Consider the following 27,721-nt stretch of genomic DNA (forward strand, 5'->3'; position numbering starts at 1 on the left):
TTCAGGCACAAGCGAGCTAGAGGCTGCGTCTACCCGGATGTCTCCCGTGGGTTCTGCTTGCGGATCCCAGAAGAACCTGAACTCAAATCTGAACGTGGAGCATCAGAGCAGTGACGCACTGAGCAGAGCCACACAACAGTACCTGGAGGTTCTCAAAAAGAACTACATGATCTGAAACCTTTCACACTAGAATAAGCCAGTGGGACCTTAGCACAATGAATATGACTGAAAAATTTGTTTACTATATTATTTTTTAATTTTTTAATTTTAAGTAAATCAGAATTGATTGTGGAGATAAAGCCACCGTTATAACTGTTCGTTTTTTACAGATATAATAATATTCTAGTGCTGTAAAATTCCCTTTACAGCCTTCAGGTACAGTTTTTCCTGGTAGTTCTGGGCTTGATGTGTCTGTCTGTGAATCTTCATTGACGTATCGGAAACAGCACTGGCGTCACACACACACACACACACACACACACACACACACACACACACACACACACACACACACACACACACTACAAGAACTGTTGATTCTGTGCAAACATAATGGATTAGCTTTGAGACCCAGAGTATTGACTTCACACAGGTAGACGCGATGTGTCCGAGACTAGAGAAGTACAAATCTAAGCCAGACAGGGAAAAGAGGGATACGGGGAAAAGGACAGCTGTGGCTGCCACAAGCCTTCAGGAAAAAATATACATAACGCTATTACAATAGCACAAAAAAGGCCAAAGCCTAAAACACTAACACTCCAACATTTTATTTGCGTTACTATTGTTTATCGACAACGCACCTTGTACCTCAGATACTCAGGAGCAAGAATTGAACCTTTTTAAAGCGGAAGTGAAAGCTATAAGAGATTTTGTAATAAATGGGTACATTAGAGTGCTGCTACATTTTTATGCCGTTACAATTTCTATTCGTACGTACCGTTTTAAAAGCATCAGATATTATCGCCAATTATCCACGGTATGGTTTGTGCTCTAGTGCAATACGTCGGGTCAATTTTTTGGTTTTATTTCTGCGGACAAACCGTTCGATCGGGTTATCCTGTTAAAGGTTCTTTATATTTTGAAACAAAACGAGTGAGAATATGACCCGGTGACTCGTCTTTATTGTAGCGCCGCATCGGGTCGTATCGTACGGTACGGAGGTTCGACGTGGCGTGATTTTTGTGTCCGTTTCAAGCATTTCAGTATTACCGTGTTTTTAAAAACTGAAAATTAAATGGTCAAAAAAAAAAGTCCCGCTTGTGTTTTTTTTAGTGAATACATTAATCGTCTCTGTGTAAGATCTGCAAATGAAAATAATACTTTATTACATAAAATTGCTCTTCAGCCTATATATATATATATATACACACATATACATACATAGAGGCTAAAATACCTGCAAAATATTCTATTTTTATGAAATCATTTGACAAAAAATAATTGGCCAAAAACTATAATATAAAATCAAATATCTGAAAAAATCCACAATACATTTTTTTGCCAATGCTGGTACGATTTGCTCATAAACACAAAATACATTCTGGATGTCTGATGTCTGTCTACAGGCCGACGTCCGTCGTTACGTTCTCGATACGCCAGATTGACTTACTCCTAGTGGCACTTCTACTGTGAAATTTGACATCGAATGACCTGGAAAGGCAATAAAAAGGGAAAGATTTCCCACATTTTATAATTCAACAGTATCTCAGTTCGTTCTCTAGTCCGTATATCTTTGCTTTTAGGCTTTTTAATTCCCCCTGGAGTGTCTTGGTGCGGGCGTTCGTCTGACGGACTTCATGCAGGATGGCCAAGTCCTGATCTGGCCCCACGTTAAGAGTCACCTGAAGAAAAGGGAATGGATCATGTCACGGTTTACATTTACTTGAGGTTGTCAGGTCAGATATTCGAGGTAGTGTTGATTAATTCCCTCCAATAAACTGCCTGACAATAACGCAGACTGTAATTCGAAGGTTTATAATCGTCTGCTCTTTATGAAATGTATTTTCTCTAACGGCGGCTCGTTCACAGAGATTTGGGTGTGATTCTTTGAGACTACGGTGAGTGATGTACATAATCTCAGACTCAGTGATGTTTATGTTGCATAATCACCTTAAAGAGCTGTTTCTCTACATCTTTAAGTTTCTGTCGCAGATGTTTAATGTCGGTCTTGAAGCCTTCCACCTCCATGGATCTCCTCTTTTCCAGAGCTTCATAACGTTGAGTCATTAACTGGAGACGCTTGGCCATTTTGTCGGAGCGATCCTGCGTATCCGCATGTACACATATCACATCGTGTGTGTGACACGTAGAATTTCATTTAAGAACCAAATTCCTTTACATTCGTCTACTTGCCTTGAAGATCTCCCGACCTACATCTCCCTCTTCGCGTATTTGTGCCAGTTCGGTCTCCAGACCCACACACTGCTCCCTGTACATGTCTGCAAGCTTATGGGCTTGCTTCAGCTCCTCTTGTAGCACCTGTGGAAGGCCATCAGAGCATCTCACGCATGAGGACATTACAACGATAATGAGGTTTATTTATTTTGCTGCTTTTAGAGAAGATCCGTTTAGGGTGGACGACTGAACCAGGAAAAGTCTGAAGGATATTGCTCATGATCCATTTTACACAAGGAGCCAAATCAAGATGAACCAGATTCCCCCACCCCCACCCCTTTGCTTGGCAAAGAAGAACATGCGCTCTCGCACACTGAGCATAGGTGTGACTCGAACCCCAAACCCCAGAAGTACTAAACCATCATGCCACTGAAACAAGGGATCTTTACTAACTGCAATGGGATTTCCTCCGAGGGTAAACTGCAAGTGGAAGCTGACAGGAACGATAAAGACATTCTCTGCTCCTACCTTGATCTCGTCCCGATGCATCTGGCTGCTCTCTGGAGTCGGTTGGGTGAGAAGTAGCGGCGCGGCGAAGGCTCCTGGCTGCTCTCGGAAGCTGCGCGTGTCCCTCGTCCTCTCCTGGCACAAGTCCAACTCTCTCAGGAGCTTGTCCTTCTCCACCGTCCAGCTCTTCTCATGGGCTCGACTTTCAAACTTCAGCTGCAGGAAGTCTCTGGTGCTCTCATAGAGCAAGTTCTGTGTGCGCTGGAGTCTGAAGAAATAATGAGTACAAGTGGTCTAAAGAGACAGACAATTTCCAAAAAAAAAGGAAGGATTTGTCAGAAAAATTGAGCTACTTCTCGGTTAAAGCGGTGGTTCTTTCCTGGTCTCTCTGACGCTGGACCTGTCCCTCCTCCGCATGAATCCGTCGGTCCTCCAGAAGGGACTCCACCTGCTCTTTAGCCAGACGTGTCTGCTCTTCCAGCTGAGCCTGCAGTGCCTCCACCTAATAACACCAATCGTAACACATACTTCCTGTCATCTATGAAGAAGCCAACACTGTGTTACTCACTTCTTCGCTGGTTTTTACAGACATGAACCTGACAGCAGGTTCTGAGGAAGACACTGGACCCAAATCAGACTTTCTTAAACTAGGTTTTAGAAGGTTCTGACACACACCTGCAGTAAGAGCGTCTGGTTATCTTTCTTGTATTGCTCAGAGTTTGTGAAATCTCCTCCACTTTTGGACAGTTTCTTACCCCCATCTACAGGAGACAGATCCAGATGGTGAACAGGGACCAGATTTAGCTCATAGATGTATAATTAATAAAACAACAACAACAACAACAACAACAAAAAACCTTTAGATGATCCAGGCCTTGGTTTTGACACATTTCCATAATCCTGGGTTCTGGGTTGGAGTTTCTTTTGTGGAATAGTGACCTAATTAAAAGTTGCACAGGAAGCCGATGTTTACTGGTCTGCGTCCACGAGCATTGCCATGATCATTGATTCAAAAGAAATGAACCTTCTAACCTTGTGTGGAGGCTCTCTGTGAAAATAGGTGATCTCGCCTGCATCTGGACCCACCAACACTAAAAGATGCTGAATCTTCTTCCGGTCTTCAAGTTCTCTATATAGCGAAAGTGAACGTGACGAAAGTGAACGTGACGTGACCCGTACTCAGAATTCGTTCTCTGCATTTAACCCATCCAAAGTGCACACACACTGCAGTGAACACACACACACCCGGAGCAGTGGGCAGCCATTTATGCTGCGGCGCCCGGAGAGCAGTTGGGGGGTTCGGTGCCTTGCTAAAGGGAACCTCAGTCGTGGTATTGCTGGCTCGAGACTCGAACCCACAACCTTAGGGTTAGGAGTCAAACTCTAACCATTAGGCCAGGACTTCCCCCAGTAGGTTAACATTATAAAATATTACTAATGTATGTTGCTCTGGATAAGAATGTGTGCTATGTGTCATATAAAGTCAAATATTTACATAAACCTTTGCCACATATTAAGATATTGGGAATAACAAAAAACATATTTATTTACTTATTTTATGATTGGCTCCAAAACAGATATTTTTTCAGGATTTATTTATTGTTAAAAAAGTACTATGACTTTCCAGACCTGCAGCAATCCTGTAATCTGGAGAAATAAAATTCTCACTTGATCTTAAGACGGTCGTTCTCGGCATAAAGCCGGAGAGCCTGTTCTCGCTCCTGGAAAAGGTAAACCTGCATATCGCTCAGAGCCTTCTGCAGTTCTGCGATCTCCTCTTCCCTCTGACGCACCTCCCATTGCAGCTTGTGCTACAGGGACACACAAGTCCACAACCACATAATGACACTTCATATTTATACATGAATACAAACACAAAGATACACACACACTAACGTACACACATACGGTCACTGTTCTCAGAGTAAAGCCCTACCTGGTCCTCTGTAGTGCTTTTATATTTCTCAAGCAGCTGCAGCAGATCATCGTGTTCTGCATCAAACTGAGCCACTTTCTGTCTGTAGAACTCCAGCAGCTCACGAGATGGTCTGAGATAAGCCAAGCGCTCGGAGATCGGGGGCAGTGGGGTTTCACACCTGATCCAAACAGAAGATTAAAGAGCGAATAGGGAGGCGTTAACAACCAAAACTTGTTCCAGCATTACAATGACCTTGTGCACATGAAGCTCCATGAAGACATGGTTTGTCAAGATTGGAGTGAAAGAACCCCGGTGTTCTGCACAAAAGCCTGCCTCTGACTCAACACCACTGAACACCTTTGGGATGAACTCTAACACTGAGTGAATCCCAGACCTCCTCATCTGAATGAGCACAAAACCCCACAGCCACAATACTATATCTAGAAGAAAGTCTATAAAGTTTATTATAATAATTAAGAGGGTGTTCAGTGTGAATCCACCCATCTTTGGTCATACAGTGTATGTTGTACTCTATGGACTCCTGAACACTTACCCTTCTCTGTCACGCTGCAGTGTTGGTGAATCCATCACACTTCTTATTGCCTGGAAAAACAGGAAACAGCAAAATCAAGTAAAGCCGCTAAAGCAGTTTAATGTAGTGTTCTATGTTGTACTCTACAGTGTATAGTGTTCTATACTGTACTCTACAGTGTATAGTGTTCTATACTGTACTCTATAATGTATAGTGTTCTATACTGTACTCTACAGTGTATAGTGTTCTATACTGTACTCTATAATGTATAGTGTTCTATACTGTACTCTACAGTGTATAGTGTTCTATACTGTACTCTATAATGTATAGTGTTCTATACTGTACTCTACAGTGTATAGTGTTCTATACTGTACTCTATAATGTATAGTGTTCTATACTGTACTCTACAGTGTATAGTGTTCTATACTGTACTCTACAGTGTATAGTGTTCTATACTGTACTCTATAATGTATAGTGTTCTATACTGTACTCTACAGTGTATAGTGTTCTATACTGTACTCTATAATGTATAGTGTTCTATACTGTACTCTACAGTGTATAGTGTTCTATACTGTACTCTACAGTGTATAGTGTTCTATACTGTACTCTACAGTGTATAGTGTTCTATACTGTACTCTATAATGTATAGTGTTCTATACTGTACTCTACAGTGTATAGTGTTCTATACTGTACTCTATAATGTATAGTGTTCTATACTGTACTCTACAGTGTATAGTGTTCTATACTGTACTCTACAGTGTATAGTGTTCTATACTGTACTCTATAATGTATAGTGTTCTATACTGTACTCTATAATGTATAGTGTTCTATACTGTACTCTATAATGTATAGTGTTCTATACTGTACTCTACAGTGTATAGTGTTCTATACTGTACTCTACAGTGTATAGTGTTCTATACTGTACTCTATAATGTATAGTGTTCTATACTGTACTCTATAATGTATAGTGTTCTATACTGTACTCTACAGTGTATAGTGTTCTATACTGTACTCTACAGTGTATAGTGTTCTATACTGTACTCTACAGTGTATAGTGTTCTATACTGTACTCTATAATGTATAGTGTTCTATACTGTACTCTACAGTGTATAGTGTTCTATACTGTACTCTATAATATATAGTGTTCTATACTGTACTCTATAATGTATAGTGTTCTATACTGTACTCTACAGTGTATAGTGTTCTATACTGTACTCTACAGTGTATAGTGTTCTATACTGTACTCTACAGTGTATAGTGTTCTATACTGTACTCTATAATATATAGTGTTCTATACTGTACTCTATAATGTATAGTGTTCTATACTGTACTCTACAGTGTATAGTGTTCTATACTGTACTCTACAGTGTATAGTGTTCTATACTGTACTCTATAATGTATAGTGTTCTATACTGTACTCTACAGTGTATAGTGTTCTATACTGTACTCTAATGTATAGTGTTCTATACTGTACTCTACAGTGTATAGTGTTCTATACTGTACTCTATAATGTATAGTGTTCTATACTGTACTCTATAATGTATAGTGTTCTATACTGTACTCTATAATGTATAGTGTTCTATACTGTACTCTATAGTGTATAGTGTTCTATACTGTACTCTATAATGTATAGTGTTCTATACTGTACTCTATAGTGTATAGTGTTCTATGTTGTACTCTATAATGTATAGTGTTCTATACTGTACTCTACAGTGTATAGTGTTCTATACTGTACTCTACAGTGTATAGTGTTCTATACTGTACTCTATAATGTATAGTGTTCTATACTGTACTCTACAGTGTATAGTGTTCTATACTGTACTCTACAGTGTATAGTGTTCTATACTGTACTCTACAGTGTATAGTGTTCTATACTGTACTCTATAATGTATAGTGTTCTATACTGTACTCTATAATGTATAGTGTTCTATACTGTACTCTATAATGTATAGTGTTCTATACTGTACTCTACAGTGTATAGTGTTCTATACTGTACTCTACAGTGTATAGTGTTCTATACTGTACTCTAATGTATAGTGTTCTATACTGTACTCTATAATGTATAGTGTTCTATACTGTACTCTACAGTGTATAGTGTTCTATACTGTACTCTACAGTGTATAGTGTTCTATACTGTACTCTATAATGTATAGTGTTCTATACTGTACTCTACAATGTATAGTGTTCTATACTGTACTCTACAATGTATAGTGTTCTATACTGTACTCTACAGTGTATAGTGTTCTATGTTGTACTCTATAATGTATAGTGTTCTATACTGTACTCTACAGTGTATAGTGTTCTATACTGTACTCTACAGTGTATAGTGTTCTATACTGTACTCTACAGTGTATAGTGTTCTATACTGTACTCTATAATGTATAATGTTCTATACTGTACTCTACAGTGTATAGTGTTCTATACTGTACTCTATAATGTATAGTGTTCTATACTGTACTCTATAATGTATAGTGTTCTATACTGTACTCTACAGTGTATAGTGTTCTATACTGTACTCTACAGTGTATAGTGTTCTATACTGTACTCTACAGTGTATAGTGTTCTATGTTGTACTCTATAATGTATAGTGTTCTATACTGTACTCTATAGTGTATAGTGTTCTATGTTGTACTCTATAATGTATAGTGTTCTATACTGTACTCTACAGTGTATAGTGTTCTATACTGTACTCTACAGTGTATAGTGTTCTATACTGTACTCTACAGTGTATAGTGTTCTATACTGTACTCTATAATGTATAGTGTTCTATACTGTACTCTATAATGTATAGTGTTCTATACTGTACTCTACAGTGTATAGTGTTCTATACTGTACTCTACAGTGTATAGTGTTCTATACTGCACTCTATAATGTATAGTGTTGTATACTGTACTCTACAGTGTATAGTGTTCTATACTGTACTCTATAATGTATAGTGTTCTATACTGTACTCTACAGTGTATAGTGTTCTATACTGTACTCTATAATGTATAGTGTTCTATACTGTACTCTACAGTGTATAGTATTCTATACTGTACTCTATAATGTATAGTGTTCTATACTGTACTCTACAGTGTATAGTGTTCTATACTGTACTCTACAGTGTATAGTGTTCTATACTGTACTCTACAGTGTATAGTGTTCTATACTGTACTCGACAGTGTATAGTGTTCTATGTTGTACTCTATAATGTATAGTGTTCTATACTGTACTCTATAATGTATAGTGTTCTATACTGTACTCTATAATGTATAGTGTTCTATGTTGTACTCTATAATGTATAGTGTTCTATGTTGTACTCTATAATGTATAGTATTCTATACTGTACTCTACAGTGTATAGTGTTCTATACTGTACTCTACAGTGTATAGTGTTCTATATTGTACTCTACAGTGTATAGTGTTCTATACTGTACTCGTATTTTGTGTGTGTGTGTGTGTGTGTGTTTATATGTGTGTGTATATGTGTGTGTATATGTGTGTGTGTGTGTGTATAATTAGTATAAAACTAAAACTTTGTGTATAAACAAACAGGAATTTAAATATGGCGCGGTTGTCAGGCGGCAACGACGATGCGCAGTGACGGTTGGTGCTAAACAGATCAGACAATCAGTATCTCATTTATATATTTATATACTTTATATGTATTTATATAAACATTTATAACTTAACTGCATGCTTTTATTTAACTATTAAAACTATTTTATTTTAACAACAACAGACAAATCCGTCTAACGCAGTAATTAACACTTTATTGTTCCCATCACTGTAAACGAATTTGCTGAAATATAATCTGGATTATTGCGTTAAAAACACTGACATTATTGTTATTTTATATATTAAAACATTGTTATTTTATATATTAAAGTAATAACGTAAAACCTTTACCTTTTGTACACAAACTCGTGCTTTTGTTTGTGTGGCCGTTAATCCGGAAGTTGCTCACAGTAAACCAGTGCGCATCAAAGCTGCGCCGTTATTGCGCAAACACGAGAGTTAGAGGATGTTAGCAGCCGGAATTCTTATCTTTCATTTATCTTTTTTTTCTCTTATTGTAATATGATATAAACTGTTATAGTACTGTTTAATTTTAAACACTGTAATACTGTTTGTGTAGCCATTAGACAGCACATTATTTACACATAACTAGAACTAGTGACAGAGTTAAAGTAGTTTAAACTAAACCTACGGAGTGACATGTACTGAACACTGAACACGGGACCTGTTGTAGTTACTAAAGTAAACAAATGGCGCAATTTATGTGGAGACTGAATGTGTTTAAGTTCGGATTAAAGGCTCTGAACAGAACAGCGAATATAAAACACTACAGTGGGGTAAGTTCGTTTATATTACTGTGTTTATAGTCATGTTTTTGTTTATGTTAATGTTTTTATTTATATTCATGTTTTTACTTCTGTTTATAAACAATAAATAATTCTATTGTTGATCAGGAAAAAACTGCATTGTTTCGTTTTCTGTTTATTGGACTGTTCGCTTGTACGCATGCGCAGTTCAACACGACTACTATAGTGTAAATACACAGAGTAGTGTAGTGACTGTAGTGACACTGAGCCTGGATCAGGACGCACCCTTTAGTGACACAGGGCCGTGGATCAGGACGCGCCGTTTAGGGACACAGGGCCGTGGATCAGGACGCGCCCTTTAGGGTCACAGGGCCGTGGATCAGGACGCGCCCTTTAGGGACACAGGGCCGTGGATCAGGACGCGCCCTTTAGGGTCACAGGGCCGTGGATCAGGACGCGCCGTTTAGTGACACAGGGCTGTGTGGATCAGGACGTGCCCTTTAGTGACACAGGGCCGTGGATCAGGACGTGCCCTTTAGTGACACAGGGCCGTGGATCAGGACGCGCCCTTTAGTGACACAGGGCCGTGGATCAGGACGCGCCCTTTAGGGTCACAGGGCCGTGGATCAGGACGCGCCGTTTAGTGACACAGGGCCGTGGATCAGGACGCGCCCTTTAGGGTCACAGGGCCGTGGATCAGGACGCGCCGTTTAGTGACACCGGGCCGTGGATCAGGACATGCCCTTTAGTGACACAGGGCTGTGGATCAGGACGCGCCCTTTAGCGGCACAGGGCCGTGGATCAGGATGCGCCCTTTAGGGACACAGGGCCGTGGATCAGGACGCGCCGTTTAGTGACACAGGGCCGTGGATCAGGACGCGCCCTTTAGGGTCACAGGGCCGTGGATCAGGACGCGCCGTTTAGTGACACAAGGCCGTGGATCAGGACGTGCCCTTTAGCGACACAGGGCCGTGGATCAGGACGCGCCCTTTAGCGGCACAGGGCCGTGGATCAGGACGTGCCCTTTAGCGACACAGGGCCGTGGATCAGGACGCGCCCTTTAGTGACACTGAGCCTGGATCAGTATGCACCCTTTAGTGACACTGAGCCTGGATCAGTATGCGCCCTTTAGTGACACTGAGCCTGGATCAGTATGCGCCCTTTAGTGACACTGAGCCTGGATCAGTATGCGCCCTTTAGTGACACAAGGACGTGGATCAGGATGCGCCCTTTAGTGACACTGAGCCTGGATCAGTATGCGCCCTTTAGTGACACAGGGCCGTGGATCAGGACGCGCCCTTTAGTGACACAGGGCCGTGGATCAGGATGCGCCCTTTAGCGACACAGGGCCTGGATCAGTATGCGCCCTTTAGTGACACTGAGCCTGGATCAGTATGCGCCCTTTAGTGACACTGAGCCTGGATCAGTATGCGCCCTTTAGTGACACTGAGCCTGGATCAGTATGCGCCCTTTAGTGACACTGAGCCTGGATCAGTATGCGCCCTTTAGTGACACTGAGCCTGGATCAGTATGCGCCCTTTAGTGACCTAAAACATGATTGTTGACATTTGCACAACAGATTTACGTGTCACTTTACAGTACACACACAGTTTAAAATGAAAGTGAAAAGTTCCTTTCTGCTGAGGGATGTTTTTGCCCATTAAACGAAAATGAACTACATTCGATTATTAAGAATTTATTAAATATTTAAATATTTTCCACCAACACCATTGAAATTGAATGATCTGTTTTTTGAATACTGTGTTTAATGCCATCCCAATGCAATCATCAGAAATCTTTTGGTCTGCTCTTCGACATCGACGGGGTCCTGGTCCGAGGACGGATCCCCATTCCGGAAGCCAAGCAATGTTTTCGGAATCTGGTGGATGGAAATGGAAAATATAAAGTCCCGGTGGTGTTTGTAACCAATGCAGGGAACTCTCTCCGGCAGGCCAAAGCAGAGCAGCTCTCTCATCTTCTAGAAGTAGAGGTCAGTCTTACAGGTCAAAAAAGTGAACTCTGTCCAAGAAAGTCAACATTGATCTGTTAATGATTTTTCTTTGTTTTTAGGTGTCACCAGATCAGGTCATGTTGTCCCACAGTCCTTTACGGGTCTTCAGACAGTTCCATAAGATGTGTGTGTTAGTGTCCGGACAGGGACCGATCGTGGAAGTCGCACACAAGTATCCTTAAATATTCTGTTTATTTATTTCTAACAGCTTATGTCGCTGCTCATCGTCGTCATCTCGGTCCAAATGTCCTTTTTTTTGTCATTTTATGTTGTGCTTCATAATAATCATAATGTGCTTCATAATAAATACTGTAGCTGTTTCAAACCATTATGGTATTTCATGTAAAAGCTTGACTTTAACAAAAACCCCACTTCAGTTTGGGCTTTCAGAACGTCGTCACCATCGATATGCTACGAGAGGCGTACCCTCTGCTCGATATGGTGGATCACAACCGCAGGCCCAAAGAAGTGGTGAGGAATTCCAGTTTCACCGTTTTACACTTTTCACATGGACGGATAAGGATTAAAACATCATCAGCTTTTAGATCAGTTCGAATACACACACGAAATGACTCCTTTTCCCATTTCATACACACTCTGAATTCATTTCTGCATTTAAACTCAAACTTTCTGAGAAACATTTGTGTAGGAAAACTTTTTAAACATTCCTTTTCCTTACAATGTTGAATGAACTGAATTAACTAAACATAATAAAATATATATTTTAGGTTCCGCCATCCAAGGAGCTCCAACCCATTGAAGGTAAGTGTTATTACTCAAGGTTAAATTTTTGATTATAACTTAATTTATTGCCTTCACTCTTATGCCCCTTTTCCACCGAGGCAGTTTGAGTGCAGGTTCGGAGCCTAATTTAGAACCAGTTCTTTGGTTGTGGAGCTGTGGGCGGGGCTACTGTTAGCGCATTAGATAACGTACCTTAAGTATACTGATGTTTAATACACTTTTACTTTACAGCGATATGATAAATTATCAGCACACATGATAGTAGGTAGCTACATGCTAAGGCGAACTTTTTTTCTGTGTTAATGATAAAATAACGTTATGTACTTTATCGATCACAACCTCCGTTTATACAGATTACACGGAGCCGCAAGTACACGTTTTATTCGCCGCGTTTGGATGCCGATGTAGGTTCACAAAGCCATGAGCATTAACAGTAAAGCAACATCCGGCATTGTTTTTGTGTTTGCCGCTGCTGCGCTAACGTCGCTGGGACACGTGACACGTATACAGTGACGTCACACTCGGCGCTGTGACGCTCTCTAACCGACGGAAAGTCAAACCGGTTCTTAGAAGGTTCGCCAGTGGAACCAACTTTGAACCAGCACCAGCACTAGCTCTGAACCAGCACCCGGTTCTTTCCGGTGGAAAAGAGGCATGGGTTTCACTTATATTTCACTAAACACTCACATTTTCAGCTGTTGTTCTCTTCGGTGAGCCGATAAGATGGGAAACTAACCTTCAGCTGATTGTGGATGTTCTCCTGACCAATGGGAAGCCAGGAAATCCTGTGACATCAGGGCATTACCCACATATCCCTGTGCTGGCCTGCAACATGGACCTGTTATGGATGGCAGAGGCAAAGAGTCCTCGGTCAGTTTGCACCCATTTTCTTTAAAGAAGAATTTTATTCCAGTTGAAAGTAAAAGTTTGCTCCCTAGTGGCACGACAGAAAAGTGACTGAAATCTGCTGAACATTCCACAAAATTGACCATATCCCCTTTCCCCTGTCAATATAAGTGACATTATCCGATCGTCGGTGTCTGAGAGTTGATGTAATTATACGAGAGCAGATTATCACTTTCCTCAGAGTGAGTTATGAATTATTACAGTGACGTCGGCTCGGCCTCACGCGTACTAAACAAAGCACATTAGCCTTCACTCTGCTCAGGGGGGAAAAAAGCTAATTTTTTTGTAAGAACATGGACAATGTGGTTATACTTATTACTTTCATATTAAAGGTGGGGTCTCAGATTTTTGAGAAATGCTTCAGAAAACCGAGTCGGGCCGAATAATAAACAAAAATCAAAACTACCGTGTAGCCAATGAGCAGAAAAGGGCGGGGCTTGTCAGTATGGGTGGAGAGAGTGTTCAGTGCGCATGTGTGACGTTAGCCGAAAGCGGTTTTAACATCGACATGGAGGATAAAAACAAAGAAAGAAAGAGAAGAAAGACTTACGATAAGGACAAGAAGTAGGACGTGTTAATATAGGATCAGCTTTCCAGCGCTGGAGAGAACTGAAGGAGCAGGAAGTTGGCCACATATTCACAGGTTGGAGTTTCCCGAGTCAATAACTCCTGAGCTAAACGCTGTTACTACACAAATAACACCTCTTTTCTATCGTAGTAATGTAGAGAGGCAGCTACAACCGCCTTTTGTGTAGTAACAGCGTTTAGCTCAGGAGTTATCGACTCGGGAAACTCCGACCTGTGAATATGTGGCCGACTTTACTTAAGACGCCGAGGCGCTTTTTTCCTTCTCGATAGGTGAGTAACGTTGGTTTTGCTTTGTTACACAGAACTAATATATGCCTTTGTCCTTTACATCATTATGTTTGTGTGGCATTTTTGCTTGTTTGTTTATCTACAATCGTATTGTTCTTCCCTTCAGCTATGATAAAGACACATTTCTTTCCGTTAGTCGCCTGGGTTACGTATGTATGTGTGGGCGGCGCTATCGATACAGGGGTGGGACCCGTTTGGGTTAGGGGCGTGTTTGTTTTGGTGATTTCAAATGTCAACATTGGCTTTCAAAAATCGGAGACCCCGCCTTTAATATCCCATTGTGATCAATGCTGTCATTTAAAAGATTAAAAAAAAAATATCTAAAAGCTGGTATCAATGACAACTTTAATATGTTTTTTTTGTTCCTGTTTAGATTCGGTCATGGAATGTTCCTGGTGTGTTTGGAAAGCATCTATAAGAAGGTCACAGGTTATGACCTGCATTATGAGGCACTGATCGGGAAGCCCAGTTTGGTGACCTATAACTACGCAGAGCTGCTGATCAGACAGCAGGCAGAGAAACTGGGCTGGACAAAACCTGTACAAAGACTGTACGCCATCGGGTGAGTCCGGGTGTTGGTACAGTACACTGCTTATAGATAACGTTCAGATGCACAGACAAACACACTGATTAGATCGTTAATTATACAGTAGACCAAAAGGGTATGTGAGCAGATAAAAAGGGGGTTTTCAGCATGTTCATTTCTCTGAAAACATATAAGACTTTTCTTTTTTTTAATTGTATTAAATATATAAATAAATAAAAAAAACACGACATTTGGTCGTATGATTTGCATTTTGTTTTGTTAGTCGATCATAACTTGATCAAGTCGATCCTTAACATCATAAAGCTTGTGTTGTAATATTCCGGACCACTGATTTACAGGGATAACCCCATGGCTGACATCTACGGTGCAAACCTCTATAACCACTACTTGCAGTCAGTGCACCATGGCAGGACTCAGGTACATGCACAAGGAGGATCAGCCAGTCACGTAGCAGGCGAATTCCACTACGAAACGGTCGACGACGCAAAAAATTCAGGCAAGATGATGGTCGGGGGCTCGTACGAACACCGTCTACCCGAGAGCTGCAGCTCCATCTTGGTGTGCACAGGCGTCTACAACCGAGAGCAGCAGGAGCTCTCGTCCGAGCAAACCGTCACGGAACAGCGCATTTTCCACGGCCATCGGGATTTCCGCTTCGATCCGACCCTGACCCAGCCTGCTTTCGTAGTACAGGACGTGTTCGAGGCCGTCAAGCTCGTCTTCCAGCAAGAGGGTTCTAGTCTGACTTAAACCAGAGGCTTCTCCGGCTACCACAGATACGATTTGAGAACAAAACCTCACACCTCACACACTGAAAAACGTACACATGAAGAAACGCAGCGCAGCTCTAGGTCAGTAACGTACTGTATGCAGTAATACAAGGAAACGAATGACTAAATGTAGCTAGAATATAGAATATCGTGTTCATTTTTTTAAAATAATAATAATAATAATAATTACTGTTAATGTTTTAATAAAGCTGTATTTTAGTTAAAGCATTTCTACTTATTGTGAGTTTTAAATTAGAAGTCGTGTTCACTTTACTACGAACATAAAGACGAGATGGTTCTCTTTTTCATCGTTTTTGTGTCGCAATATTTTCCCTATACATCATGATGTCGTCGGACGCAAAACGTTTTTAAAGGGTTTTAAAAAGGATCCATTTTATTTGGAAAAATAAATAAATATCGTAACACTTATTATTTTGCCATCTGCCGTTTATAAAACGGGAGTCTTTTATTTTATGAAAAATAAATTTGATAAGACCTTCAAATATGAAGCGTTTCTTCGCTTTATTTCTCATTAACATGGGGGAAAGAACACAAAATGTTTAAGTTAATTTATAAGTTAAAATATAAATTAAACATATAGTATATACATGTATTACCCCATGTGTGTATGTACTGTCTGAGACATTATGTAGTAAGTGTCGGACATGGGAGTATCTGTCACCATTTCTCCTCTGAACCTAAAAGTTGATGCTCGTGTTTAGAGAACGATCCCGAAGACGTCTCTGAAAGCGTCGTTTCTTTATAATGTAATTTCAGCAATCACAAGATTTCTTGTCTAGAGACTCCACGTCATCGATCGGGTGAGTCTCGGTGTGTAGAAGGAGATTTGGGGAATCTGTCGGGGCTTCCTGACGGACTAGACCTCCGGTTCGTGCTATCAGCTCTCGTGCCATTAACTCAAAAGCTTCTTGTACGTTATGGTTCTCCTTAGCGGACGTCTCCAAGGCAGCCAGAGCGCCCTTCTGTTCAGCCAGAGTACAGGCGTCCTCAAACAACACCTGTCGGTGGGGCCGCAGGTCGCATTTATTACCTGAAGACGGAACAATAAAATAGAAGCGGAGATATTTTAGTTGGGCTTTTGGTAAAGTTATATATATGTATGAAAAAAACAACATTGTCTGAAATGAAAAGTTAAGAGTTTAAGTCTTGCTATAGAAATGTGTCCGTTTGTCTCCACGTCTCTTCTGTTTTCAGTTTTTTTTTGTTGTTTTCTGTATCGTCAGTGTTATAGGTGTTATCGTCAGGAATAGAAACCACTATGGCTTTAGTAATAAATAGACAAATATAATTAAATATGGGGGGGGGGCATGGTGGCTTAGTGGGGTTCGATTCCCACCTCCGCATTGTGTGTGTGGAGTTTGCATGTTCTCCCCGTGTCTCGGGGGTTTCCCCGGGTACTCCGGTTTCCTCCGCCGGTCCAAAGACATGCATGGTAGGTTGACTGGCATCTCTCGAAAATTGCCCGTAGTGTGTGAGTGTGTGAGTGAATGAGAGTGTGTGTGTGCCCTGTAATGGGTTGGCACTCCGTCCAGGGTGTATCCTGCCTCGATGCCCGATGACGCCTGAGATAGGCACAGGCTCCCCGTGACCCGAGAAGTTCGGATAAGCGGTAGGAAATGAATGAATGAATGAATGAATTAAATATGTGCAAAGTTTGTATCTAATGACTCTGGGGAATTTATTTTACTGCTAATGGAGTCTTTTTGTACAAAATAGCGAAGGACCCCCGGAATATCGTGCCCAGGATTTACTGGACCAAGTCCTGGCCTTGTCTCTATAGACCTGTTTGGTATCTCATTCATTATGTATAATAACAAAATCCACAATATGCCGTATCAAAAAATAAAGGCTCCGATATAATCCGCTCTCACAAACGCCTTCAACACAGCAGTCAACAAAGTTCCTTCATAACATCTTAAGACTTTCCATCAAAGATCTTTTCTCACTTAAATATACACTCATTTAAACTGTGTCTGTCTGTCCAAGAGGTTAAGCCTTAAGTTCCTCCAAGTACATACAAAGAGTAATAAAATACGACGAGTCATACCTATTAGTACAAAGACTACATTGGCAACTCCATACTGTTCTACTGCATGTATCCAGTGAGGTAGCGAGTCGAAGGTGGAACGGCGTGTCAGGTCGTAAGTGATCATAGCCCCATGAGCACTGCGGTAGTGATTGTGTGTGATGGTGCGGAAACGCTCCTGTCCAGCCGTGTCCCAGATCTGCATCTGCAGAACAGCGTAAATACAAAAACCGAACAAACAGATGTGTTTATACTGCAGCTTTAATGTCATTTTGTAAAAGGATTGTCCAGAGACAGGATTTAACTCGCACGGTATTACAATAATTAGCTGAACAAATAGACAGTCTTACAGTCGGATGCATGTATTTTCCCCCCGGACTCCAGACCGTCTCAGTCTGAAATCGAGAAGTTACCAATTCTAACATGCCAATATTGGAGCTTAGAGCTTAAAGGTGGGGTCTCCGTCGTTTGAGAAACGCTTCAGAAAACCGAGTCGGGCTGCCAAACAAAACAAAAAACAAAACTAGCGTGTAGCCAATGAGTGGAAAGGGGCGTGTCTTGTCAATATGGGCGGAGAGAGTGTTCGGTGCACGTGTGTGACGTTAGCAGAAAGCGGTTTTAACATCGACGTGGAGGATAAAAACAAAGAAAGAAAGAGAAGAAAGACTTACGATAAGGACAAGAAGTAGGACGTGTTAATATAGGATCAGCTTTCCAGCGCTGGAGAGAACTGAAGGAGCAGGAAGTTGGCCACATATTCACAGGTTGGAGTTTCCCGAGTCAATAACTCCTGAGCTAAACGCTGTTACTACACAAATAACACCTCTTTTCTATCGTAGTAATGTAGAGAGGCAGCTACAACCGCGTTTTGTGTAGTAACAGCGTTTAGCTCAGGAGTTATCGACTCGGGAAACTCCGACCTGTGAATATGTGGCCGACTTTACTTAAGACGCCGAGGCGCTTTTTTCCTTCTCGATAGGTGAGTAACGTTGGTTTTGCTTTGTTACACAGAACTAATATATGCCTTTGTCCTTTACATCATTATGCTTGTGTGGCATTTTTGCTTGTTTGTTTATCTACAATCGTATTGTTCTTCCCTTCAGCTATGATAAAGACACGTTTCTTTCCATCAGTCGCCTGGGTTACGGATGTACGTGTGGGCGGAGCTATCGATACAGGGGTGGGACCTATTTGGGTTAGGGGCGTGTTTGTTTTGGTGATTTCAAATGTCAACATTGGCTTTCAAACAACGGAGACCGCACCTTTAATACAAATTTTAACTATCACTTGTGAGCTCTTAAACAACACATGTAAGCCTTCATGAACCTTTTGTACTTGAAAGTGTTGTCATAACAGTCCTTACTAATGCTACCCCTAGTGTCTGTGTAAACTCTAGTTGTTCCAGTGTAGGTTCTGGGGCAGATCTGATTTAACACCACGTATTTAACCACAGCTAATCGAGCTCTGACTAGTGTACTGTATAAGACTATGGGTACTCCAGGTCCATGGTTGGGAAACTCCAGTACAGCCACACTCACACCTCATACCTGTTAATGTAGGGTTGGGTAAATTTTCTTTATGATGATGCATCAGCCAGTCAGTGACTACTCTCGAGTTTGTTCAGGTACACTGTAAAAACCCGACAGGCTCGACGTTAAATCATTAACCCGGGCTTAAAAGCATAACGATTTCGAGGAAATCATTTTTGAGGGAGCGTAATAGCCGACCGAGTTAATATTCTACAAAGAATATCAGCTCAGATAATATCTCGCACAAAGAAATATCTATTATACGAACGACCTGCGAGACCTACGGAGGGCTTCGAGACGGGTTTTCCGTACCGTCGCTGATCGGAAATGATTCTTCGTACTCGTAAATCAGTTTTTGTAATCATTTTATTTATCAGGTACTCACCTTCACCTTCTTGCCATCTATATCGACGGTATGCACGGTGAAGTCTACACCGATAGTGTTATGCTGATTTCCTCTAAACTCTCCAGACTTAAAGCTGTGGATGATGCACGTCTTTCCCACGTCGCTGTCTCCGATGAAGATAATCTTGAATAGGAAATCGTAGGTGTCGTCTTCCTGCGCTCCTGCGGACTGTGCGTTCATGATGAGCTTATAACCGAATACACCGAACACCTTCCACATTTGATTGACCCCTGAAGTTTTGCTTCTATTTAAAAGAAGATGGCTTTTCGCTCTTAAACATAATCCGTGATATATTTTATCGTTCTGATAGAAAACAGGTGAAGAAGTTCTTCTGTCAAAAATGATATTGAAATCTTTTAACTCCTACGAACTAAGGATAGATCGTACGAGCTGATCCTCCCATGAAGTAAAATGTCAACAAACACACACCCCTACCTGTCGCGGTGAGGAAGATTTCCATTTGCCAGCCCATTTGCACCACTGCATCTCCTGGAATTGTTTTTAAAGCAAACCTTGGTCACCAGAGAAGCACACACCTTTACACTGTTGTTTTCCATTGTTCACCGGTTTAAACAGGGGTTTAAAATATGCACAAACTAAAGGAAAAACACTCGTACACGATTTCAATCTTAGCGTCTTGGGAGGTGACCTTCGGTCGTCAAGGCGACGCGTAAACACGTAACCTGTCTCGTCTCGTTCAAAATGCCTTTTGTGCTCATACGCAGTGAAGGAGCTCAGCTTTCATGACTGCAATCAATACTCTCAACTACACAGAACGAGAATTACAGCGGATCCTGACTGACTAAAGTTTTCTCTCCTCACCCCAAACGCATCACAGTAAACATAAAACGATGATTAAAGATCATAAAAACTTTATAGTGAGAACTTTCATTACCTTTTGATACCAGAAAGTTTCCTTATGTAACGAGTTATGATGATAACGCTGCCCGAGTGTGTAAGACCCTCTTCGTACTCACACACGCACACTCACACACACACACAAACACACAAGCTTGTGTCGTCACTACAGTTCACAAAGCAACGAGGCACTGCCGGGTACCGGACAGTACACGAGTGTGTCAAATGTAAATCTGGCATTTACTTTGAGTCAGAAGCTTTTTGTGTGTGTGTGTGTGTGTGTGTGTCCCCAGAAAATAATAAATAAATAAATAAATAAATAAATAAATAAATAATCAGCTCATGTTGATGATGACGTAAGATTTAGGATTAACATACACTGACAATATCTTCTGTTGCTGTTATCGTTTTCAGTACTGCGTGGAATACTGTACACGCCGTGTTTGTTGAGACAGAGGAGTCTTTGTGAGAGACGTGTAGGAGGACGACCGTACGTGTAAACAAAGAATAAATACCGATCCCGTCATGACACATTCCCGAGTCTTTGTTTTGGTTCCTTGGAAACTGGAGCGTGAGACCAAACATACGGAGTGTGTTGAAAAGTAAAGTAGAGTTTTTTTTCTATTCTTGCATATGCAGTAGAATTTTATTGAGAAAAGAGAAACCGTTCAGTTTAAAAAAAAAATAATAATAATAATTCCAACTATTTACTTACGTAGTTATAAAATATTACTACGTCCCCGTGTCGTGTCAGTGACTAGCCCGTGAGCGCTATAAAAAAAAAAAAAAACATCGGACGCTAAAATCCGTGCGGGTACGAGAGGTTCGAGCATCATCGTGAATAAGAACAAATCCTGTTTGTAGTGTACATGTTTAATCCTGAGAGTATCACAGTCTTCTGGATGCGAAGCTGATGGTGTCTTTTGGTGTGTAAGTGAGGCATGGAGTTGAGCGATATTTCGGTGGACCCGGCTGGTTCCTGCGTCCCGACTTCTTCCTGGGTGTTTGGTCGCGCTGCGGAACGTGGACGGGCTTCCATGGGACAGGGTTTACAAAACTGGGAGCTGGATAGTTTAGATTGTCAAAGCCACCTGAAAAGCAGAAAACGAAGGAAAAGAGTAGTTACATGAGTGAACTCTAATATCTAAAGGTATAAACGATCCACTTCAGTACAGCGATCCCTCGTTTATGGCGGTTAATGGGGACCGGAACCCCTCGCGATAGGTGAAAATCTGTGAAGTAGGATTGGCCCTACAGTAAGTTTGACCTTTTCACTGATGGTCATCATCTTCCTCTTCCTCTTGGGCTCATTAGAGGAATCTTTCGCAGGGGCACGGCGCTTAGGAGGCATCGTAAGGGCTTAACGAAAAGTTAATCTCGAACACGATACGCGAGAAACGGTCGACGGCGTGAACGAGAGCGGCGAGATACGACAAGGAAAGAAGCTGGGAGAGGATGCGATGATGCGCAGCCAATCAGCTCGGATCTCGCGCCGGGAACCAATCACGTGCCTCGTCTGAGTGCCCGTGGGTGTGTACAAAGCCTCTGAGAGAGTTTCTCTCTTTGTCTGGCATCCTGGTTTTTATTTGTATTTTTCGATGGATATTTTAGAAAATTCAGCGATGCGCCGAGGCGGCGAAACTTGAACCGCGAAGTGGCGAGTGATAACTGTATCAATGAAAATGTGCGTCTTGGTTTTAAGAGGCGATCTTCCCACTTACCAGCCGAACATGCTGACGCCTCACGTTTATGTTTCTCTTTGTCCTTTATGTCTTTAAGCCACTCTGTAAACTTCTGGTCTGCTTTCTCTTTACGTTCTCGCTCCTCCTTTTCTCTTCTAGCTATTTCTTCCTGTTTGTCAAAATAAAGAAATGAACGAACAAATAAATAAATAAACAAACAAACACACAAACAAACCGAGAACAGGTCATCATTTACTTGAATAAATTTAAATTCCTATATGAACATACTTGCTCTTTCAATTTCCTTTCCTTTTCCTCATGCTTTTTTTTATGAAGCCACGCTTGATATTTTTCTCGGGCTTTTTTTTCTACCTCCAACCTTTTCTGTTCTTCTTGAAGCATTATATTTGTTTTCTGGGACTCCCGGGAAAGCTTTTCCTGTTTCTCCTGGCGAAGATAAAATTGGTTGGTGATATGAATTTATTATATATATATTATATATATTTATGTAGGTGAATATATTTGACCAGAATACACCCTTAATATTATTTTTTACATCAGTCTGAGAGCGCGCTCATGTACAGGACAGGAAAATGATCGAACTAAAACATCTGGAGCAGAAAACAGAGCTCCAGGGATGAGTGAACTGTGGTCATGAAGGGACGCAGAAATACTCAAATAGGCGGTCACATTAAAACCGCTGGCGTGATTTTATACTCTGCACTTCGGCCACGTGATCGGCTGATTAGATTTTGCATGAATATGTAGATGGGGGGGGGGGGGGGGACACACGTTGGCTTAGTGGTTAGCACGTTTGCCTCACACCTCCAGGGTCAGGGGTTCGATTCACACCTCCACCTTGTGTGTGTGGAGTTTGCATGTTCTCCTCGTGCCTCGGGGGTTTCCTCCGGGTACTCCGGTTTCCTCCCCCGGTCCAAAGACATGCATGGTAGGTTGATTGGCATCTCTCGAAAATTGCCCGTAGTGTGTGAGTGTGTGAGTGAATGAGAGTGTGTGTGTGCCCTGTGATGGGTTGGCACTCCGTCCAGGGTGTATCCTGCCTCGATGCCCGATGACGCCTGAGATAGGCACAGGCTCCCCGTGACCCGAGAAGTTCGGATAAGCGGTAGAAAATGAATAAATGAATGAATGAATGAATGAATGTAGGTGTGGTCCTTGTGTAGTGTTAAATAAAGTGCTCCTAGTGTATTTGGGACCTCTGGTGTTCAAAATGGTGCAAGTGCATTAGATGCTGAAAGAACCAAACACAAACATTTCCACAATGCACACCATCACGTTACTGAACTGCAACGCACTGTCACAATGTGGTTTTACACCCTTTTACTTTAGACCTCTCACAGTGCTGTTGAGTTACAGCAGCTCAGATCACAGGTTTAGAGTAAAGTTTGTGACCTTGTGTGAAAGACACTCAAGGACACTCACTCTGCTTAATAAAACAAACAAAAAAAAAATCAACTGTTATGTTGCATGAGAGGAATAAAAGGTGTTGAAGTTCGGTCAGCTGCCTCACATCAACCAACTCGCTGCCGATCATGTTTCTACATGTCTAATATGTCACTTCTACACTCTCTCACTCTCTCACTCACTCGCTTATCCCAACTTCTCGGGTCACGGGGAGCCTGTGCCTATCTCAGGCGTCATCGGGCATCGAGGCAGGACACACCCTGGACGGAGTGCCAACCCATCACAGGGCACACACACTCTCACACACTCTCATTCACTTACACACATACCAATCAACCTACCATGCATGTCTTTGCACCAGGGAGGAAACCGGAGTACCCGGAGGAAACCCCCGAGGCACTGGGAGAACATGCAAACTCCACACACACAAGGCGGAGGTGGGAATCGAACCCCCGACCCTGGAGGTGTGAGGCGAACGTGCTAACCGCTAAGTATGGGGTCAGAATTGTTTCGTTATTCTGAATAAATACACTATGATCCACAAATAAATATGCAGTACATATTACACTGTGATAGTGCGAGCAAATCAGAACGGGATTGGTTTGAGGTAGACCGTGCCACGATTGGTCAGCGCCACGAGACCGTTGTCCGATTGGCTGGAGTAGACGGTGGGCGGAGTCCACCTATTTGTGGATTCTTGTGCACGTCTTGACGTTAGAAATGTTTCAAATCCACAAATGCACAAAACGCAATTCACAAATGAGCAGGAAGCAATTCGCAAATAAATACAATTTATAAACATTTTTTTTATTTGCAAATCCCATTTTATTTATTTGTGAATTTCTTTCTTTTTGTGAAATTTGTAAAAATATTTGTGAAACTCTTTATATTTATTTGTGGATCATAGTGTATTTATTCAGAATAACGATACAATTCTGACCCCATACTAAGCCACCGTGCCCTCCCTTACTTCCACACATTTCAGAAAAAAATGTAAAAAGAAATTAGAGGTACCTGTCTCCTTTTTATTTGAAGCCACTCTTGGATTTTACACTCACTGACTGTTTTTTTTCTTTCTTGTTCCGTTTCCTCTCGTTTCTTCTTTTCTTTCAAAGCTTGTTGCTGAAATTTGTAGTTTACACGGTTTTATCATTTTGTTCTAGAGTAGAACAACAATATACGCTGCACAAATACTACATTTCAACATTTAATCAAAGTCTCTCTTCACTACTGAATGCTCACAGCACTGTAGTAAAATTAACCTGCAGGGATTTTTGATGTATTTTCATCCGCTCGTCTTTGGCTTTACCCACAAGCCACTGCTCCCATGCGCTCAGATTCAGCTTTCCTGTGGCGGTATCACCTGCATGAGGGGACTCGTTCCTGGAAAAAAGACCCATCGTATTGCATACAAATTCTGACCAATTATTGACATTCTAATATAAATCTGACAAATAAAATGTGCGCCTGTCATTTAAGAGAATACCTGTTAGGATCGTTGGGTAATGTATCTTCATGTGCCGTGAGAGACGGGTGATCAGGTGGCTGACACTGTTTCAGAGCATCTTTCTCTTCGTCATCTGATAATTCAAAGCTATTGTGGTAAATGGGGGACAGCAGTGAGTAGGTCGAGTCGCCGCTCGATTCCACACTCCGGCTTCTCGGGATGCTCCTTGGGATAATGGATTTGCTTTTGAGTGGAGTCGAGGTGAAACTTTTGGATGAGGCAGACTGAAGGGCTGACATCCCAAATCTGGCAGGACAAGAAAAATTGATAGCAAGTTCAGTAGCCATCCTCCTCTACATTAGATTAGATTAGATTAAACTTTATTGTCATTACACATGTACAAGTACTGTACAAGGCAACGAAATGTACAGTGTTTACAAGAGTTAAATAAATTAAATAAAATGGTAATATAGGAGTAATTTACAGATGTGTGTGTACTATGGACATAATATACAGATGGCTATTGCTATAAACTGAAATTTACAGAAGGATGTGTGCTGTAACAAATATATGGCCTATATTACGTGGGATGTGGTAGACTAGGGTTTAAGGTGTCGGGCTACCAATCGGAATTGCGAGTTCGATTCCTACGTCCACCAAACTGCCACTGCTGGGCCCCTGAGCGAGGCCCTTAACCCTCAATTGCTCAGTTGTATAAAAAAAAGGAAAAAAGATCAAATGTAAGTCGCTCTGGATAAGGGAGTCTGCTAAATGTTGTCAATGTACTATAAACAGTAATTTACAGATGTGTATGTACTATGAACATAATGTACAGATGAATATATATACAGATGGCTATTACTATAAAGTAAAATTTACAGAAGGATGTGTGCTATAAACATGATATATACATCAAGTCATGGACCCTCACTGACCCAATGGACCCTCGCTGACCCAAAGGACCCTCACTGACCCAATGGACCGTCACTGACCCAACGGACCCTCACTGACCCAATGGACCGTCACTGACCCAACGGACCCTCACTGACCCAATGGACCATCACCGACCCAATGGACCCTCACTGACCCAACGGACCCTCACTGACCCAACGGACCCTCACTGACCGTCACTGACCCAATGGACCATCACTGACACAATGGACCCTCAGCGACCCAATGGACCCTCACTGACCCAATAGACCCTCACTGACCCAATGGACCCTCACTGACCCAATGGACCCTCACTGACCCAATGGACCACCACTGTCCGATTCTGAACACTGTTATAAGATCATTTAAATCCCAGATAATTGTGTGGGACAGATAAAACCACTTTCGGAACACAATTAAAGCGAACATAATATCGAAAAGTGTAATGCTGTGTATAAAGTGTATTAAACACAACTCATTTCTTTAGCTCTCTTTGTTTACCAAGCCAAGAAGTAAATGACTGCACGTCTAGATATCCATCTAACAACAGACTCTTATTATATTATAAGCTTATAACAACAACAAACTGGACTTAAATTAGCTCTAGCTAGCTAACTAGCTTGTTAGCTTCTGCTATAGCTAACGTCCAAGCTAACATGATGTTAGACAACCTACCGAAAGCTATGACATTATATGATTATAAATGTAACTAAAGTGAAGTTCTAACATTTGACAGCATTAATAACTCACCAGTTTGTGGAGCAAATCGACGACAATAAATTAATTTCACTCTGTTTGTGTGTAAGTGTGTTTGTATTATAGACTACTTGGAAATGTCCCGCCCCTCTACGTGGAGATTGCACCGTACAAACGTCAATCATGTGTCCGAGGATCGTGATTGGCTCCCTGAGTGTAGCCAGGCACGCCACCATGAAGCCGTGCTCATAGAAACAAAGCGTCAGTGGATGCAGAAGGTTGATGATGAGAGACGTGTGTGGGGTTAAAAAGGGTCATATCTAAGGATCGAAAATTGTATTATTATGTCGATTAACCGTTAAATTACAAGAAGAATTCTATTAAACAATAGAGAGATCTGATACAGAAATCACACCTGACTGTACTATAATCTGTCTTTTTAATGTTAGCTGTGTTTTTATATAAATCAGCCTTATGTGATATATTCTATAATCATAGTATAAGGCAGAACACATGGAGATAAAGACAACTCATTCCCTTCATGTAGCTTATTATCAGTCTGACCATGAACAAGGCCAGCTCATGCTTGTGTAATCTCTGAACAACCTGGTGGTGAAATCAAGATATTTCTCAGAGATTGTGCTGAAAATGCTATTCAGCTAAACACACACACACACACACACACACACACACACACACACACGCACATGAACACATACACACACACTCACACACAAACCCACACACACACACACACACACACACACACAGATTTATAATTTGAGAAATTTGCTTACCTTACACAGTCACGTGTTCGACATCTCCTACATGTTACAGAGAAACTTGCTTATTAAACGCTTGAAGAACATTCTAGAAATATTAGAGCAATCAGTCAATCGATCAGAATCAGAATTTTATCAGGTTTACTGACAAAGAAAGTTTTTACACACACAAGGAACTTGGTACCAGCCGTCAGTGACCCTTACAAATACAGACATAAAAGAACAAAACTGTACATTTAACTTACAGACTGAAATCTTTAATAAACACCACAATATACAGAGACAGGATAGCAGTGTATATTGAGTGTGATAGTAGTACAAAAATACAGTAGTGTACATCAGTACACAATATACAGTACGATATGTGTGTGTAGTGCTATCATCAATACTGTGTGTAACATATGGGGGTGAAGTGATGAGTGATTGTTCTTACAGCACAATATTAAACCGATAAATAACTACAAATCCTTC

General features: G+C 41.3%; 5 protein-coding genes across 15 annotated transcripts in view; 2 read left to right on the forward strand and 3 right to left on the reverse strand.

Annotated features, from left to right (window-relative positions):
- The window catches only part of si:ch211-272n13.3 (ankyrin repeat domain-containing protein 26), a 30,171-nt gene extending 29,644 nt beyond the window's left edge, over positions 1-527 (forward strand). For all 10 annotated transcript variants that reach the window (XM_047819796.1, XM_047819795.1, XM_047819799.1 and 7 more), the window contains one exon: positions 6-527. In XM_047819796.1, the coding sequence (XP_047675752.1) occupies positions 6-175 (170 nt within the window). In that variant the 3' untranslated portion in view covers positions 176-527. The remainder of the gene's footprint in view (positions 1-5) is intronic.
- Positions 528-1,302: 775 nt separating this feature from the next.
- ccdc77 (coiled-coil domain containing 77) lies at positions 1,303-9,293 on the reverse strand. The gene is made up of 12 exons (XM_027140906.2): positions 9,179-9,293; positions 5,313-5,362; positions 4,778-4,937; positions 4,510-4,652; positions 3,874-3,970; positions 3,699-3,780; positions 3,517-3,602; positions 3,195-3,343; positions 2,863-3,109; positions 2,353-2,478; positions 2,110-2,262; positions 1,303-1,841 (listed from the first exon to the last, which is right to left on the reverse strand). The coding sequence occupies exons 2-12, from the start codon at positions 5,345-5,347 to the stop codon at positions 1,695-1,697; spliced, it is 1,425 nt and encodes a 474-aa protein (XP_026996707.1). The 5' UTR covers positions 5,348-5,362; positions 9,179-9,293; the 3' UTR covers positions 1,303-1,694.
- Positions 9,294-9,403: 110 nt separating this feature from the next.
- hdhd5 (haloacid dehalogenase like hydrolase domain containing 5) lies at positions 9,404-15,951 on the forward strand. Its single transcript, XM_027140907.2, has 8 exons — positions 9,404-9,624; positions 11,387-11,584; positions 11,665-11,777; positions 11,983-12,076; positions 12,334-12,367; positions 13,045-13,219; positions 14,505-14,693; positions 15,017-15,951. Exons 1-8 carry the CDS (start codon positions 9,538-9,540, stop codon positions 15,426-15,428), a joined length of 1,302 nt encoding a protein of 433 aa, XP_026996708.1. The 5' UTR covers positions 9,404-9,537; the 3' UTR covers positions 15,429-15,951.
- LOC113639186 (ras-related protein Rab-19) lies at positions 15,878-20,760 on the reverse strand. Its single transcript, XM_027140912.2, has 5 exons — positions 20,326-20,760; positions 19,866-19,919; positions 19,410-19,598; positions 17,517-17,700; positions 15,878-16,499 (listed from the first exon to the last, which is right to left on the reverse strand). The coding sequence occupies exons 2-5, from the start codon at positions 19,914-19,916 to the stop codon at positions 16,222-16,224; spliced, it is 702 nt and encodes a 233-aa protein (XP_026996713.1). The 5' UTR covers positions 19,917-19,919; positions 20,326-20,760; the 3' UTR covers positions 15,878-16,221.
- Positions 20,761-21,145: 385 nt separating this feature from the next.
- Positions 21,146-27,410, reverse strand: ccdc34 (coiled-coil domain containing 34). Of its 2 annotated transcripts, none has more exons than XM_027140909.2 (7): positions 27,266-27,410; positions 24,882-25,148; positions 24,658-24,778; positions 24,410-24,517; positions 22,259-22,417; positions 22,010-22,139; positions 21,146-21,379 (listed from the first exon to the last, which is right to left on the reverse strand). In XM_027140909.2, exons 2-7 carry the CDS (start codon positions 25,139-25,141, stop codon positions 21,177-21,179), a joined length of 981 nt encoding a protein of 326 aa, XP_026996710.1. In that variant the 5' UTR covers positions 25,142-25,148; positions 27,266-27,410; the 3' UTR covers positions 21,146-21,176. The 2 variants fall into 2 exon arrangements, with proteins under 2 accessions (XP_026996710.1, XP_026996709.1); XM_027140908.2 differs by lacking the exon at positions 27,266-27,410 and adding an exon at positions 26,523-26,679.
- Positions 27,411-27,721: the final 311 nt, after the last annotated feature.

This window comes from Tachysurus fulvidraco, chromosome 10 (assembly GCF_022655615.1).
Source record: "Tachysurus fulvidraco isolate hzauxx_2018 chromosome 10, HZAU_PFXX_2.0, whole genome shotgun sequence".
NCBI lineage: Eukaryota > Metazoa > Chordata > Actinopteri > Siluriformes > Bagridae > Tachysurus > Tachysurus fulvidraco.